General features: G+C 41.2%; 1 protein-coding gene across 1 annotated transcript in view; it reads right to left on the bottom strand.

Annotated features, from left to right (window-relative positions):
- The window catches only part of b3glcta (beta 3-glucosyltransferase a), a 192,679-nt gene that overhangs the window by 112,529 nt on the left and 60,972 nt on the right, over window positions 1-19,178 (bottom strand). Inside the window, exon 5 of the mRNA XM_063054279.1 lies at window positions 18,032-18,108. Coding sequence (XP_062910349.1) covers window positions 18,032-18,108 — 77 coding nt within the window. The remainder of the gene's footprint in view (window positions 1-18,031; window positions 18,109-19,178) is intronic.

Genomic DNA, 19,178 nt, shown 5'->3' with positions numbered 1-19,178 from the left:
GAACACTGAGTTCCTGGTTTAGTTATATTGAAGTTTTCTTATAATAAACTGTTCGCTGATTCTCAAGAAGTAGGATGGGGGAAAAAACCATCACAGAAGTTAGATCACATAGTTGGTTTATTTCAATGCCGTGCATTTGAAAATGTGTTTCGGATAAAGTGAAACACAGAAAGGGTTGACCACCGATCCGGTCCCTGTTTGCAGCCAACTCACCAAGAAGCACACCACCTCCATCCCCACACCTCCATAGCCCAAGTACTTCAATGCTACAATCCTACAAAGCCCTGGCTTTCCAATGCTCTTATTGCACAAGTCTCATGTAACCAAGCTTCCATCATTTCTTGCCGCATTCTCACAAGGCTACAATTCCCTGATGCCCCCCAATCACTGTGCGGCATTCATTATCATCCTTCCACACCACAGCTTCCACTAGCAACAACTTCTCATCCATATACAGTGGTGCTAGAAAGTTTGTGAACCCTGTAGAATTTTCTTTATTTCTGCATAAATATGACCTAAAGTATGATCAGCTCTTCATGCAAGTCCTAAAACTAGATAGAGAATCTTATTAAATAAATAGTACAAAAACATTACACTTGTTCATTTATTTATTGAGAAAAATGATCTAATATTACAAGCATTTGTTGGAAGAAGTATGTGAACCTTTGCTTTCTGTAACTGGTGTGACCCCCCCCCCCCACCCCATACACCAATAACTTCGATCAAACATTTCTGGTAACCATTGATCAGTCCTGTACATCAGCTTGGAGGAATTTTAGGCCATTCCTCCTTACAAAACTGCTTCAACTCTGGGATGTTGGTGGGTTTCCTTGCATGAACTATTTGCTTCAGGTCCTTCCACAACATTTCCATAGGACTTTGAGTTGGCCATTCCAAAACATGAATTTTCTTTTTTTAAACCATTCTTTTGTTGATTTATTCTTGCCTTTTGGATCATTGTCTGGTTGTATTATCCAACTTCTATTAAGTTTCAGGTGACAGACTGCTACCCTGAAATTCTCCTGTAAAATGTCTTGATACAATTTTGAATTCATTGTTCCCTCAATGATTACAAGCTGTCCAGGCTGAGGCAGCAAAGCAGCCCCAAACCATGGTACTCCTTTCGTCAAGCTTCACAGCTGTGATGACGTTTTGGTGTTGGTGTGCAGTGCCCTTTTTACTCCAAACATAGCAATGTGCATTTCTGCCAAAACAGTTCAACTTTTGTCTCATCTGTCCACAGATCATTGTCCCAGAACTGTTGTAGAACATCTAGGTGGTCTTTTGCAAACTTGAGACGTACAGCAATGTTTTTCTGGAGAGCAGTTGTTTCTTCCCTGGTGTCCTTCCATGAACATCGTTCTTGTTCAGTGTTTTTCTTATAGTGGACATATGATCAGAGACTTTAGCAAGTTCTAGAGAATAATACTCTTACTGTTTTAATTTTAATTTTACTCTTACTGTTGGGTTGTTTTTCATCTCCTTCAGCATTGCACGTTGTGCTCTTGCTGTGATCTTTGCAGGATGCCCACTCCTAGGGGGAGTCGCAACAGTACTGAGTTTCCTCTATTTGTAGAGAATTTCTCATACTGTGGACAAATGAACACTCAGGTCTTTAGAAATGCTTTTGTAGCCTTTTCCAGCTCCATGCATCTCTACAATTCTTCTTCTAAGGTCCTCTTAAAGTTGTTTTGATCGAGGCATGGTGCACATAAACAGATCTTTCTTGAGAAGAGCAGGCTCTGTCGGTAACCTGTGTGTCTTTTTTTATAGGGCAGGGCACCTCTACAACCCACACCTCCAACCTCATCTCATTGATTGAAACATGTGACTCTAAATAGCTTTTGTAGAAGGCATCACCCCAGCGTTTCAAATACTTTTTCCAACCAATATATGTAATATTAGATCATTTTTCTCAATAAATAAATGAACAAGTAGTCCTGACGAAGGGTCTCGGCCTGAAACGTCGACTGCGCTTCTTCCTATAGATGCTGCCTGGCCTGCTGCGTTCACCAGCAACTTTGATGTGTGTTGTTAAATGAACAAGTATCATGTTTTTGTGCTATTTATTTAGTTGAGTTCTCTGTATCGAGTTTTAGGACTTACATGAGGATCTGATCACATTTTAGGTCATATTTTTGCAGAAATAGAGAGAATACTAGAAGGTTCACAAACTTTATAGCACCACTGTACAGAAGCTATAATGGCACACTCCAGTTCCTGGGCCATAATCATAAGTTGCTGAAAGCTTTCACATGCTCTTTTAAAATAATTCTCTTTGAAGCTTCTGCTTTAACTGTTACTACACAGAACACTACTACAGATAATGAAACATTCTCAGTAGTATTGTATGGAAACAATTACACTCATGGCATATGTGTGGTAAGTCATATCTGACACAGCAAAATAAAAAAGGTAGCATAATGTAACCTACGGCATAATTAGCTGTTCTGTATGGAAATAGGATGAAAGATTAAGCACTCTGGCAAGTGCATATTGAGCATAAATTATGTGAGTATGGACTTTATAGTACTGGTTACAAACTGGACATAACCAGTACATAAACATCCCAGATTATAAACTCAAGATATTCTGCAGATGCTGGTTAAACTGTTTACAAAGGAGCAAGAGCAACGGTCAAAGATAAATCAGCCACATTACATCTCTAAAGTGCTTATAACATACCAAACAGACAAGTGATATTCCTGCACAGTTCAGGGAAAATGTTGGATAAATGTTAAATTAAGGTCTTTTCAGGTATCTAAAGTTAAAGATCACCTACTATTAATTGGAAGAACAATGTCAATATTTAAACAACATCATTATAATTCACAGATTCTGTCATAATCACATTATTCCTGTGTGACCTTGCTGTACATAAGCTGGCTTCCATCTATATACTACTAAAACTCTCATGCTCTGTCTGTCTGTCTGTCTGTCTGTTTGTGACCTTCAATTAGGGCAAACGGTGCATTACAACGGCACTTTTTTTGGCTAAATCAAATTAAAATGCGCTAACTTACAGAATGCAGGCAAAGTTCAGGGTTATATATCGTATAAAATTGCTCATTTGCCAAAAATCAACAGGCTGCCTTTCACCCGAGACCCGATCGGCCATCATGGAAATTGGGACGCCACAGCCCGACGCGTGCTCGTGGCTAGCCTCAGCAGCGCCTCACGATGCTCACAGCAGCCACACCAACCGCAGCAAAAGGGCAGGACTATCACGTCCATTCAGGAGAGCACCAACCACATCATCAAGAAACCACAGCATCTTGGAGGCTCTGGTGTTACTGCTTCTTATCTTCTATCCAGCATTAGGGTAAAAAAAATGGTCAGCCTAATTATGCCGCGTGGAAAGGGAAGGGGGACATTATGGTCAAGAGATGACGCCAAACATTGTCGGGAAGCGGTAAGGAGAGGGAGAGAACAACAATCAGTTGAGGCCAGGGCCCCACGACTCCAGGATCAAAGAGTCAGGATAAAAAAGATGAGAGAAGACACGACAGAGGAGGACAGGCATGCACGTCTCCAAAATGACAACAATAGGCACAAACAGAGGAGAGAACAAGAATGCGATCAGGCCAGGGCCGTACGACTCCAGGATCAGAGAGAAAAAAACAAATGGTAGAAGAGACGAAGGATGAAAGGGCTGCGCGTCTCCAGAATGACAAAAACAGACAGAGGAGGAGGAGAGAGGAAGAGACAGAGGAGAAAAGGAAAGATCAATTCCAGAGTATGCAGCACAGCGTAAATATTGCGAGAGATGTGGTCATAAAAAGTGTCCCTCGTTAAACAAGCAGGAGCAATATTTGTCTTGCTACGCATCTTTCTTCTTTAATACACTAAGTTCCTCTTCTTTAATTTCCAAAGCACATCACATCATGCTGCACTAACTTTCTCTCAAAAGGTGCCCCAACGGGTCACCCGGTTGTCTCGTTTTTAATAATATTTCTCCATTACCTTTAAAAATAACTTCAGGAGTTCTGAGGTCATGAGGCAATTCAGCATTCTTGAAAATGATGTATTCATTGTCCCCAATTGCAGTCCTTAATTAGTTTCACTTTTATTCCTCCAAAAGTAGTCTCCTGTAAAGCAGGGGTCCCCAACCTTTTTTGCACCGTGGACCGGTTTAACATTGACAATATTCTTGTGGACTGGCCGACGGGGGTGTGGGGGTGTTAGTCACGACCGGAATATAGGTGATAAGTCAACTATAAGTCACTTATCAGTGGCTAATACACTCAATTTCGTTTCTAAAAGGGTTTATCTAACGAATTTATTATTAAACACACAGCGCATATTTTCCACACATGAATATAGTGATAAGTCAATTATAAGGGGGTTCCTTATGTCCAGTCTATTCCGCAATTTAGTTTTCGTTGCGTTCATTGCAGAAAACTCCGCTTAGCAGAGATATGATGTTGGAAATGGAAGCAACATTTTCAGTGCTTTCGTGGCTATCTCAGGATATTCAGCCTTGACTTTGATCCAGAATGCCGGCAGAGATGTTATGTCAAACATACTTTTCAGCTCACCGTCATTTGCAAGCTCGAGGAGTTGATCCACTTCTCGCACTGACATGGATGATTCACCGGGGACATTCACAAATGGGTCACGGACCCATTCCTTTGCACGTCTTGGGTCATTTGCGGTTGGGAAATAACGCTCGAATTCTGTCGACAGCGAAGTTAGGTGATTGCGCACCAGCTGTAAGCAGGATGGTGCAGCCTCAGTCTTTCCCAAAATCCCAGCTAATATTGGGAACATGTCAAATATGCCCCTGTCCACTCGCTGTCCCCGCGGTTCCAGATTGGCTGTGAAAGCAGACACTTCATTTGCCAACTTGAAGACAGTTGTCATTCTCCCCTGAAGTGACAAATTGAGTTCATTGAGCAGGTTGAAGATGTCACACAGATAAGCGAGTTTTGCTATCCACTCCTCGTCACTGAAGTGTGCTGCCAGTGGTGACTTTTTTCCTGAAAGAAATCTCTATGGCTGCTCTCTTAACTCAAAAACCCTGGCCAGGGCTCTCCCCCTTGATAGCCACCCATCTTCAGTGTGTAAGAGAAGGCGTTTGTGCTCTGCATCCATTTCCTCGCAAAGCTGCTCAAACAGATGTGAGTTAAGGGCTTTTGCTTTGATGTGATTGATAACTTCAACAACGTCACTCAATACGCTGTTAAGATCAGGTGACATTTTTCGGCTAGCCAGCATTTCCCTGTGTATGACACAGTGTGTAGACTGGCATTCAGGAGCAACCTCTGACTCGGGTAGTGAAACCAGACTCGTTACTGTTCCAACAGCTGTGCTTCCATGTCCTCCGCTATGTCATCGATTCTCCTTGAAACTGTGGTAGCTGAAAGAGAAACCTGTGCCATCTTGTTAGCTGCAGCTTCTCCCAACAGTTCACGGCACATGCCCTTGGCAACAGGCAGAATGAATTCTTCACCAACAGTGAAAGGCTTCTTAGCCTTAGCAATACGGCTAGCCACTAAGTACGACGCTCCCAGAGCAGCAGCATTTGTGGAGGTGGTGGCTGTCAGCACTTGCTTCTGTCCCACTTGCTCACGTTTTTTTCCGCTCAAAAAACTCAACGGGTTTGTCTTTAAGTGCAGGGTGCTTGGACCCAAGGTGCCGAAGCGGTTTTGAGGGCTTCATTGCCTCATTAGACAGCTCGTCTCCACATATCACACACAGGGGGCTTGGAGCGTGCGAGTCACCGGTCGCAATAAAGCCATATTTTATGTACGACTTGTCATATTTTCTGTTGAAGGAAGCTTTCTTTTTATTTTGCAGTCTTGGCCTCAGCTGTCTCTGCGTTATCATCGTCATTAGGCCTTTTATGTCCCCTACCATCTCTTCCAAAGAAATTCTCAAGCGATGTTTATTTTTCACTCATCGAGTAGTTGCAGGTTAATGCCCGACTGATGACCTCGCATGCCTTCAAGTTCAACAGTGCGTGTGACAGGGAATGAGGAAAGGTGCAGCTGACTCATATCGTCAAATCATATCGTTTCCTCGCAGCCCAAAGGCACATGCTTTGCGGCCCGGTGGTTGGGGACCACTGCTGTAACGGTTATGCTTATGCAGCACTACCGGCATTCAACTTGTATGTCATCGGTAGGATGGCTAGCAGGGATACAAAGGAAAGTCTTGACACGGGTTCCGAACATTCATTCTTGATACAACCTTTCTTATCCCATAATTGAAATTTTACTGTCAGGCTCCTTGTCCATCATCTCATCCTAAGAGAGCCACAGGTTGCTCCAACTAGATGTGATTAATATCAATCCTCACCATTTACTCCATCCACTCGGCCTTTGGTTCATTTGTCAGAATACATTTTTATGAAGAAATTTTAGATCTGATCACAACATTTAAGTGTTATGAAATGCAAGCTTATGTTTCTCATTCCAAAGAAATAAAAGAACAAACTGTTAAAAGTTCTATGCTGAAAGTAATGAAGAGAAGTTAATGAAAAATTGAAAAACACTCCATAAAGAAAAATATTAAGATCACAAATATGTATTGAAAGATTAGTGAACATACGCCATTTAACAGTATGCTGATCATGAAACATGCAAGGATCTATCATGACAAACTCAAAATTAAAGGGAATTGTGAATATTCAGAAGTTTAGTTGTAGAAATTTAAGAAAAGACACGGCATTAAATATTTAAAGATTTATGGTGATAAAGTGTCTGTTGCTCATGAATAGTGAAGATGAAGATGATACTATTAACACAGTAGAAAAGCTGCCCATAGATGACATGGTGAAAATGTATGACGGACTTTTTGAAGGTCTGGTGTAGTCTGCAACCACAACAGAACAAGAAATCAGATTAGTTTATAAAACCAAATAAAGATTGCTGCAACAAAAAGCCTTTTAATGAGGCAGACAACATTGCAGGAAACATTTTAAGAAGTCATCCAGCACAGAGCCTCCTCATCCCGAGAGCATCCACTTCCAGGTCCCTCAACCACTTCTGATGTTCCTCCTTACAATGATGTACCTTCTCCTTCAGGTTCCTCAGAACTGATGTAGTTGTTGCGCTTGCTGCTACATTTATCTTACTTTGTAAGTGAAAACCATTACTTTTTGTTTGGTAATTACAATTACAAAACATATTAATTTTGCATGAAATCTGAATGTCATCTCCACCTAAAATCCCATTTTTGAGTGTAACGTTACCAGCACCATTATTGCATTAAAAATAAAATGTTGACTTTTTTATCACTAATTTTTATTGCAACACCAACAAATTACATTCAATACAACCAGTTGTTGATTACATTTTGACTGTTTAACCCAGCCACCCCCAACCCTCATCACCATCCTGCCATCCACCCTTCATCCTCATCCCCACCCCCTCTCCACCCCTCCTCCCTCCAACAACCAACTGAATAGTAGTGCATACACAGACAGAGCATTCCTATTTTAACAGAGCTTTTAAGTTAGATATCAAATTTGTCCACGTTATGATTGTGTTTGGTCGTGTATCATTTACTCTCGCTGATGAAAGTTCCAGGTAAGAAATGTCCAAAAAGCTCCAAAGCCAGTGAGTATTTGAAATATCATGGGGGGGGGCGGTTTCCAGCGCTGGACGACAATCTTCTTAGCTGCAGTCAGGCCTGCCAGCCAGACTATGCATGTTTTTTCCGTAAGGGAAAGGTGGGAGTCATCATTTAGAAGATGTACAGTGGAGTCCACTGGTAATTCTACCCCTGTTAGTTCTGTAAGAGTACTGATAAACTTCCCCCACAAACTAATAACCCCTGGACATTCCCATACAACATGTATAAAAGAGCCAATGGTTCCATGGGGGCAAAATGAGCAATATGGGTCAAGAACCAGTCCCATTTGATGTCTAATTCTCGGTGTTAAATATGCTCTATGACAGAATTTCAAGTGTATATACCAATAATTTGGGTTTTTTGAAGCACCGGCAGCATTATCCCAACTCGCATCCCAGTCTAAGTCTTGTCCCAATTCAGATATGTCCTTATCCCAGGCTTTCATTCCTGATGTGGGCATATATTTCTGGGAGTTTAGTTTATCACAGATATATGACACTATCTGTCTTGGAGCACTCTGCATACAACTTAAAATGGGATGGTCCTTTCAATCTGACCCTCAGGGAACCCCGTAGGCTTTACAAGCTGATCTTACTCTAAAGTAAAAGAAAAGAGAGTGTTTTATCAATATTATATCGAGATACCAGTTCTTGAAAGCTAAGGATGGTACTTGCCCCATTAATATCTTGAAGAGTAATAATACCTTTATCCTCCCAAGTTCTGTTAGTGAATGGTTTCCCCCCAGATAGAAGATGATTATTGTTCCATAACTGAGATGATTTGCACCATACGCTTTTAAATTTTAGGAATTTTTCTGCTGCTCTAAACACTTGTAGCATATGCGTTAAAATTGGACTGTAATACAAATCACATTTTTTGGTAGACATACCTAGAAGGAGAAAGTCCTTCAACCTTATTGGTGCTATTAGCTCTTGTTCTATATTTTTCCATGACGAAACTTTATCCTCCACCATCCAATAGCTAAGACTTTTTAATACAAATGCCCAGTGATACAGTTTAAAATTTGGACATGCCAATCCCCCATCCGACTTTTTGAATTGTAAAGCTGACCACTTTACATTGGGTCGTTCACCATTCCAAACATAGTATCATAGTAAGGAGTCCAGTCTCTGCCAATGTCCTGCTGGAGGCGCAAGTGGGATTATTGAGCTGATAAAATTAATGCGGGGTAAGATGTTCATTTTAATGACTGATATACGGGCTGGGACTGATGCTGGCAGGTGTCTCCATCTATTAATATCTTTTTTTTTGAAAATTAAAGAGCAATTTGTTTTAGCCACAGACGATAGGGAAGTATTAACTTTAATAGGCAAGCAGAGGACCTCATTTGTAACATTAGTCTGGGGAGGAAGAGACACCTTACTTTTATCCGTATTAATCAGCATCAGTGCTGATTTTGACAGATTAACTTTGTACCCTGAAAGAAATCCAAATTGCTCCAGTGTTTTTAAATCATAGGGGAGAGTTTGTTGAACATTTGCCATATAAACTAATGTGTCGTCCGCATAAAGTGATATCGAATGTGATGCTGTACCTATTGTAATAGGGGAGATCTGAGGAGTTTCTAATTAAATGTGCAAGCGGTTCAATAGATATAGTAAAAATTAAAGGAGACAAAGGGTCCCCTTGTCGTGTGCCCCGTCCTATGTCAAATAACTCTGAGAAACCTCCTCCCACACATACCCGGGCTGAAGGATTAGCATACAGTGTTTGAATCAGATTGATAAGTTTATCGCCGAACTTAAATTCTTTTAGAACTCTCCAAAGACATGGCCATTCAAGGCGATTGAACGCTCTTTCAGCATCTAGAAATAGCAGGCCACAGGCAGGCGGGATTTTATGTGTTGCACTCAGTATGTGTAAAAGCCGGCAAATATTATCAGATGCGAGACGTCCCCTGATAAAGCCCGTTTGATCTGGGCTAATTATTTTCCCAACCACTGTCTCGAGTCTACTGGCTAAGACTTTGGAAAATATCTTGAGGTCGGCATTTATCAGGGAGATTGGACGGTGATTGGCACACTCCAAGGGGTCCTTACCGGATTTAGGTATTACTGTGATTAGATTAGATTAGATTAGATTAGATTATGAGGACACTCAGTAGCCGTCTATTGTCATTTAGAAATGCAAATTTAAAAAATGGCACAATGTTCCTCCAGAATGATATCACAAGAGACACAGGACAAACCAAGACTAAAACTGACAAAAGCACATAATTATAACATATAGTTACAACAGTGCAAAGCAATACCGTAATGTGATAAACAGCAGACCATGGGCACGGTAAAAAAAAGTCTCAAAGTCCCGATAGCCTCATCATCTCATGCAGACGGTAGAAGGGAGAAACTCTCCCTGCCATGAACCTCCAAGCGCCGCAAACTTGCCAATGCAGCACCATTGGAAGCACCCGACCGCAGCGGACTCTGAGTCCGTCTGAAAACTTCGAGCCTCCGACCAGCCCTTCAACACCGAGCACCATCCTCTGCCGAGCACTTCAACCCCACCCCGGCTGCCGAGCAACAAGCAAAGCCGAGGACGCGGGGCCTTCCCCTCTGGAGATTTCAGACCACACAGTAGCAGCAGCAGCGAAGCAGGCATTTCAGAAGTTTCACCAGATGTTCCTCTTTATTCTCACGTCCATCTCCATCAAATCAGGATTGTGCATGACACGCTACTTGACAAATAACAGACATCATCACAGGAGTGGCCGCTGCGAGCTGCGTCGCGCCGCCATCTTCTCCTCAGTGCTGTGTTTAGATCTCTATGGAAAGCACCATTTCCAATAGCATAATTTAGATTAGATTAGATTAGATTCAACTTTATTGTCATTGTGCCGAATACAGATACAAAGCTAATGAAATGCAGTTAGCATCTGACCAGAAATGCAAAGAATAGTGCTATTTACAAAATAACTGCAATAAAAAGTAATTGCTACAGCACACAAATATAAAAGTACTGAGACAGTACAATATGGGTGCAATACTGCTTAGCGCTGTGATGTGAGGTTCAGCAGGGTCACAGCCTCAGGGAAGAAGCTCTTCCTGTGTTTCTAACCATACTGGTCCAAGAATATCCCAAAGTGTTAGGTAAAGTTCCACAGGTATGCCATCTATACCTGGCATACAGCCCATATTTGTAGATTTGACAGCTTTGAATAGCTCATCCAGTGTAATAGGAGAGTCTACAGTTTTGGTGTCCTCTAATGACAACGTAGGGAGGTCTAATCCACAAAAAAATCAGTGAAGTCACTCTCAGAAGGAACTGAGCCACTTGTATACAGTTCTTTAAAGTAATTCTTGAATATCTCATTTATTTCCTCTGTTGAAGATACTACTCCACGTTTAGCACATCTAATAGCTGGTATAGACCTTTTAGATTCCTGTTGTTTAAGCGTTAGTGCCAAAAGATTGCTCAGTCTGCTGCCTTCTGCATAATACTTATGTTTGGTTAAATGGATCATATATTCTGCCCTGCTTCTTAATAAATCATTTAATTCTGCTTGTTTTGTTTTGAACTCATTTTCTTTTGTTATGGTGTATCTCCTTTTGAGATAATTCTCCAAAACCTTACACTGTTCTTCCAGGGTGGAAATCTTTTGAAGCCGGCTTTTATGTAGGTGAGAACTGAACCATATAGCGTTATTTCGTAAGAAACCCTTGATGGAGGCCCAAACCACTGTCACATCTGAGACACTATTTTTATTTAAATTTATAAATTCCGTCAGTTTTGTTAGAAATTCTTCGTTTTTTAGAAGGGTGGAGTTAAACCTCCACCTAGTAGCCTTATTTTTGATTTTACCATAATTATAAGTAGACATAACTGCGTTGTGATCAGATAGACGTCTGGGCAAAAATTCTATTGAGTGTACCAAAGGCAGCAAACCAGAGGATATAAGAACATAATCTATCCGAGAGAAAGTTTTATGTCTTGTGGAGAAGGTACAGTCTTTAGCAGATGGATTATGCACCCTCCATATATCAGTTAAATTTAAATCTGTTAGAAAGAGGTTAAGTGCTTTGGAAGCAGATTCTTGAAAGCTTGATATAGTTGAGGAAGATTTATCGAGGTTATTGTTTACCAAAGCATTCATGTCCGAACCAACATATAGTTGGTAGTCACTTAACATCAGTAATTGTGATGTAATTGAGGGAAAAAATTCAGCCTCGAATATAGTTGGGGCATATAGGCTATGAATGCAACTTTTTTTACCTTGAATGGATGTACAGTAAAAAGCTAGACGTCCTTCATTGTTGGAGCCAGTCCTTTCAATTGATACATTAACACTACGTCTCATTAATATCATAACTCCTTTCGTAGGAGTACCATCGGCTGATGCCACAACGGGTTTATAAAAGCGGTTTTGAACCCTGGGAATGTCATTAGGTTTAAGATGTGTTTCCTGGAACAGCGCAATATCTATTTTCTTTCTGTGTAAGAAATCTAAAACCTTTGAACACTTGTAGGGAGAGTTTAATCCTCTAACATTAAATGAAACAATAGTAAGATTTTCTAATTTATCTATGTTGCTTATCTTCCCCTGGATCTGTTGTTGTAAGTTGGTGGTGGAGCTCTGAGTTACCCCTTCCCACCCCTCCTCCCATCACCCTTCACATTCAACCCTTTACTTTGTAAAATCTGTGAGTATCACTTAGCAATGTCAGACACTGAACATTAACTGCCCCCCTCTAGCACCAACAAATTAGAAAGGCAAAGTGGTTCTCATAGACAATCATATCAAAGAGACAAGGAAAAAAAACCTGGTCACACCCATTAACCTATATAATTAAAACCATTCCCATCTCAAATATAGTATAACACATAATCGTGTGGGAGACTGTTGCTTTACTAGACCGTCACGTAGCGATGACGCCAGAGACATCTTATCTCGCGCCAAGGAACATAAACAAGTCTACTGGAGACATAACCCGAAATGAACATGTACAACTAAATTTATTCAGAACAAACTGCTGTTTTTCAGCTTCATTCTTGATTAAGTATGACATTTGGGTGTGTTGAACATCACCTTAGAAAGTAAAAGATAAAAAGTATATTCTAGCTGGACTTATATCACATTACCATGTTATCCTTGTACTAACAGGTTAACAGAGCCATTGCCTTAAAACTCTGACCTGCAATACTCAGAAACAAATTGGCCCCTTAATTAACTAAATACAAAACTGCATCGAATAACCTGAATAACCAGAAAACTTCACACCTAGGACGTTAACTTGCCCATGCCTATTAGATTGCGCATACAGGCTGGTCCAAGCTCTTAATGCAGTTCCATCTCCTCCTGAGGGGCGTGTGGACTTTGCCTAGGGTCTTCTTCCATATCTCCCAGCACCGATGATTTCAGAGCTTTTTTCACTTCTTCTAACAAGTTAAACGACATCTTCATGCCCTTGATATTCACTCTCAAAATCGCCGGGTATATGAGGAACGAGTCGATCCCCTTCTGTCAAAGTGTAGCGCGGATCTACTTGTATCCCTGCCGCTCCTGCGTCGTGCCGGGGCTGTAGTCGGCGAAGAACTGCAGCTGGGTGCCATCAGGGAGAGTAGGTTTGGCTTTCCTTGCACCCTCCAGGATAGCCTGCCGATCGGTGTACCGTAGAAGCCTAAAAAACCATGGTCCGCAGTCTTAAGGTGTTGTTGGAAAAGACCCTATGAGCTCTATCGATCTCTAACGGAGTGCTGTGGGAATTCTTGAGCGCTGGAATCCAATTAGGCAGCATCTCCTAGAGGTAGCCTCTCAGATTGTTGCCCTCAGCGCCTGTTGGTAAGTTGACCAGCCGCACATTGTTTCTCCTGGATCTGCCCTCCAAGTCGTTTAGCTTCTTCCGCATCTTAGGTCACCTCCGCGAGACAGGAGCTAGTATCTTTCTTATTCTTGCGTAAGCTAACCAGAATGTTGTCTATTTTGTTGAAGACCGTGCGAAATTTTTTTGCATGAATGTCCGCTTGCTCCTTTAACGACAGGAGAACATTGCCATTCTCTGCCATATGCTTCTACAGTTGCATGCAAAAGTTTGGCCACCCCTGGTCAAAATTTCTGTTACTGCGAATAGCTAAGCAACTAAAAGATGACCTGATTTCCAAAAGGCATAAAGTTAAAGATGACACATTTCTTTAATATTTTAAGCAAGAGAACTTCTTTTATTTCCATCTTTTACAGTTTCAAAGTAACATAGAAACACAGAAAATAGGTGCAGGAGTAGGCCATTCGGCCCTTCGAGCCTGCACCGCCATTTATTATGATCATGGCTGATCATCCAACTCAGAACCTCGCCCCAGCCTTCCCTCCATACCCCCTGACCCCCATAGCCACAAGGGCCATATCTAACTCCCTCTTAAATATAGCCAATGAACTGGCCTCAACTGTTTCCTGTGGCAGAGAATTCCACAGATTCACCACTCTCTGTGTGAAGAAGATTTTCCTAATCTCGGTCCTAAAAGGCTTCCCCTTTATCCTCAAACTGTGGCCCCTCGTTCCGGACTTCCCCAACATCGGGAACAATCTTCCTGCATCTAGCCTGTCCAATCCCTTTAGGATTTTATACGTTTCAATCAGATCCCCCCTCAATCTTCTAAATTCCAACGAGTACAAGCCCAGTTCATCCAGTCTTTCTTCATATGAAGGTCCTGCCATCCCAGGAATCAATCTGGTGAACCTTCTTTGTACTCCCTCTATGGCAAGGATGTCTTTCCTCAGATTAGGGGACCAAAACTGCACACAATACTCCAGGTGTGGTCTCACCAAGGCCTTGTACAACTGCAGTAGTACCTCCCTGCTCCTGTACTCGAATCCTCTCGCTATAAATGCCAGCATACCATTCGCCTTTTTCACCGCCTGCTGTACCTGCATGCCCACTTTCAATGACTGGTGTATAATGACACCCAGGTCTCGTTGCACCTCTCCTTTTCCTAATCGGCCACCATTCAGATAACAATCTGTTTTCCTATTTTTGCCACCAAAGTGGATAACTTCACATTTATCCACATTAAATTGCATCTGCTATGAATTTGCCCACTCACCCAACCTATCCAAGTCACCCTGCATCCTCTTAGCATCCTCCTCACAGCTAACACTGCCACCCAGCTTCGTGTCATCTGCAAACTTGGAGATGCTGCATTTAATTCCCTCATCCAAAAAAAGGAAAAGGGCCCAAAGCAAAAGTTTGGGCACCCTGCATGGCAGTACTTAGTAACACCCCCTTTGGCAAGTATCACAGCTTGTAAACGCTTTCTGTAGCCAGCCAAGAGTCTTTCAATTCTTGTTTGGGGGATTTTCACCCATTCTTCCTTGCAAAAGGCTTCTAGTTCTGTGAGACTCTTGGGCCGTCTTGCATACACTGCTCTTTTGAGGTCTATCCATAGATTCTCGATGATGTTAAGGTCAGGGGACTGTGAGGGCCATGGAAAAACCTTCAGCTTGCACCTCTTGAGGTAGTCCATTGTGGATTTTGAGGTGTGTTTAGGTTCATTATCCTGTTGTAGAAGCCATCCTCTTTTCACCTTCGGCTTTTTTACGGCCAAAAAGTTCTATTCAAAAGGTTCAAAGGAACATCTAAACAAGCCTGATGCATTTTGGAAACAAGTCCTATGGACTGATGAAATTAAAATAGAAATTTTTGGCTGCAATGAGCAAAGGTATGTTTGGAGAAAAAAGGGCGCAGAATTTCACGAGAAGAACCCCTGTCCAACTGTTAAGCGTGGGGCTGGATCAATCATGCTTTGGGCTTGTGTTGTAGCCAGTGGCACAGGGAACATTTACAGGTAGAGGGAAGAATGAATTCAATTAAATATCAGCAAATTCTGGAAGCAAGCATCACACCGTCTGTAAAAAAGCCGAAAGTGAAAAGTTAGTCCTGACGAAGGGTCTCGGCCTGAAACGTCGACTGCACCTCTTCCTAGAGATGCTGCCTGGCCTGCTGCATTCACCAGCAACTTTGATGTGTGTTGCTTGAAAGTGAAAAGAGGATGGCTTCTACAACAGGATACTGAACTTAAACACACCTCAAAATCCACAGTGGACTACCTCAAGAGGTGCAATTTGCCATGGCCCTCACAGTCTCCCGACCTAAACATCATTGAGAACTGTGGATGGACCTCAAAAGAGCAGTGCATGCAAGATGGCCCAAGAATCTCACAGAACTAGAAGCCTTTTGCAAGGAAGAATGGGCAAAAATCCCCCAAACAAGAATAGAAAGACTCTTGGCTGGCTACATAAAGCGTTCACAAGCTGTGATAGTTGCCAAAGGGGGTGTTACTAAGTACTGCCATGCAGGGTGCCCAAACTTTTGCTTCAGGCCCTTTTCCTTTTTTGTTATTTTGAAACTGCAAAAGATGGAAATAAAAAAGTTTTCTTGCTTAAAATATTAAAGAAATGTGTCATCTTTAATTTTATGCCTTTTGGAAATCAGGTCATCTTTTACTCGCTTAGCTATTCACAATAACAGAAATTTTGACCAGGGTGCCCAAACTTTTGCATGCCACTATATATGGGGTCGAGAGCCTTTTCCAGCAACTCCTTTAGCATGTGGGCTACTGTTTCTTGCAGCGATTCCATCTTCGTTGCCATTGTTTACTTAATTAGCACAGTTGTTTCCTCCGATGAATCGCTAGCTTGGTGTCAGCTGTTGGTATCTTGTTTGGACTGGTCAAAGAACACTGAGGCTGTCTACAAGAAGGGTCAGAGCCGTCTCTATTTCCTGAGGAGACTGAGGTCCTTTAACATCTGCCGGACGATGCTGAGGATGTTCTGTAAGTCTGTGGTGGCCAGTGCTATCATGTTTGCTGTTGTGTGCTGGGGCAGTAGGCTGAGGGTAGCTGACACCAACAGAATCAACAAACTCATTCGTAAGGCCAGTGATGTTGTGGGGATGGAACTGGACACTCTCACGGTGGTGTCTGAAAAGAGGATGCTGTCTAAGTTGCATGCCATCTTGGTCAATGTCTCCCATCCACTACATAATGTACTGGGTGGGCACAGGAGCACATTCAGCCAGAGACTCATTCCACCGAGATGCAGCACAGAGCGTCATAGGAAGTCATTCCTTCCTGTGGCCATCAAACTTCACAACTCCTCCCTTGAAGGGTCAGACACCCTGAGCCGATAGGCTGGTCCTGGACTTATTTCATAATTTACTGGCATAATTTACATATTACTATTTAACTATTTATGGCTCTATTACTATTTATTATTTATGGTGCAACTGTAACGAAAACCAATTTCCCCTGGGATCAATAAAGTATGACTATGACTATGTTTCTTGGTTGAGTTTGGATCTTTTTTTGAGGTCAAGTCTTTAGTTAGATCTTTCTCCAACTCAAAATTGTATTAAGACTGTCTATGAGCCCTAAAGAACGTGAAAAAGGAGGGTTATATGTCAGCGCTCAGTGCTGTGCTGCCATCTTGCCACATGCCTCACTGGAAGTCAAAATGTTAACTTTTTTCAGTTTTCATTTTTAATTACCTGTGATTAAATTCAGTCTTGTTTTCATACCTTACCTAAAACTATAAAAAATGTTAAATACAAATACAGTGTACTGCAAACTTTTAAATCAAACCACGTCATTGTAGGTGGAGACTGAAAGCCTGCCGTTGTTTGTTGTTGTTTGACAGCTGATTCGGGTATTCTCCCGATGCTGCTGTGCTGCTTTTGTTGCCCTGCACACATTACATTTTCATTATATTACTGGTATGCAATAATTTTTACTGTTGAGTACATATGTGTGATAAACAAGTGTACAACAAAGACTGCTTACCGACATAAATTTAGAGTTGTGAATAATGGTGATGCTAAACAGCCACTGACTCTCCACCTGGGCAGCCGAGGTAGTGATGGCTTATGTTTATGATGGTTCAATGTACACATTATTGTTTCTTATACAAAATGATTAAAAATATATACAGCTACTTTCATGTATATGTATAAGTTATATATGTAATATAAATGGATTTCATGCTTAGACTTGGATCTCCAAGCTATCTTATTATATAGATGCAAATATTCCAAAATCCAAAAAAAATGAAATCCAAAATACTTCCAGCCCCGAGAATTTCATCACTACTCATGTATCATACATTTCACTGCACTAACATGATTAGAGGTGCATCAGGGTCAGCACTACATTACAGAGCGCTTTGATACAGGTTCAGCAGGTACTCAGGAAGGGTTGAATATAGTTTATTCTAATAGTTATATCTGATATTTTTTACTCCATGGCATACACATTTTGTGTTGTGGCCCTAACATACTTAGACTAAATTGTTCCAAATTTTTGATAAACTTACAGTGACAGCGTTGGTTGGACACCGTTGAGCTAATAATAAAATTATATTTTGTCAGACAATTAAATCCATGAATTAATCACTGAGTCATCATAATCACCTCTACCACACATTCTGTCTACATTACTTGAGGGTACTTACTGTGGTATTATGGGAATGATGGTCCAAGCTCCTTCGTGCTTGCTCAATTCATGAATAAACAACACCGTAGGCAGATACTAAGGAGACAGAGAAAGATGAACATAAAAGCATTTTACCTTGTTCATCATGAAAAATAAAACATATTCATTTAAATGTTACATATCAGTTTCTGGTTCCTGCATTGACATGGACTCACATGACTGACTCACAAACTTTGGCCATAGAAGCTCAAAGGTAAGCATTCTTCTGTAATTCCATTGCATAAAGTAATCTTAATAATTCTAGCTTTGAATTCCTCTGGATTACATCTTCATCTCAAGAAACTCCTACAATCTCTACCTTAATCCTTAAACACAAAATTTCTTTAAGTTCTAACTTTTCAGTTTGCAGCATCCTTGCTTGCTTCAGCACAGCCACCACCTTACCATTTGTTACAGGGCAATATGAACCTCAAATATGTCTGGACTTCAATCCCTAAAATTATCCATCACTCTTAAAAGCCAATTTCTTACATTATCCTCCATTTTTCTTAATAGTTCTCGCTGAAGCATCATAAAAGCTTTCAGAATAATTGTTCCAGATTAACACATAATATTGTCAAGAAGTCAATGGAGGACTACATATTACAGTATTTACACATAATGATATCTGCACAAAACTTCAAAGCAAGACAACTAATACACAGCTTTATAGCTAGTTGAAAATTACACCATTATCACTTCAGCTTATTTTTCAATAGTTCAACTCAAAAAGTCAGTAACAGACATCATTAATGAGGAAACAGAAGGTGTACAAATCAATAATGAAGTTCTCCGAATTAGTATCCAACATTTCTAAATATTCTTCAGAAAAGGTGGTGGAATTCATTAAAGATTAGGAGGCAATAAATATTTCTAAAAAAATAAGAGTTTCTGCGGATGCTGGAAACACACTAAATGCTGAAGGAACTCAGTAGGTTAGGCAGCATCTATAAAAATGAATAAATAGTTGACATTTTAGACTGAGACCATTCCTCGGGACTGGAAAGGAAAAGGGAAGATGCCAGAATAAGGAGGTGGGGGGATGGAAAGGAGGATCCAGTCGAAAGTGATAGGTGAAGCCAACTGGATGGGAAAGGTAAAGGACAGAAGGAATCTAATAGGAGAGG

The sequence above is a fragment of the Mobula hypostoma genome, chromosome 7 (genome assembly GCF_963921235.1).
Source record: "Mobula hypostoma chromosome 7, sMobHyp1.1, whole genome shotgun sequence".
Lineage (NCBI taxonomy): Eukaryota > Metazoa > Chordata > Chondrichthyes > Myliobatiformes > Myliobatidae > Mobula > Mobula hypostoma.
The sequence above is the reverse complement of the archived record's forward strand: the minus strand, read 5'-3'. Positions and strand labels throughout refer to the sequence as shown.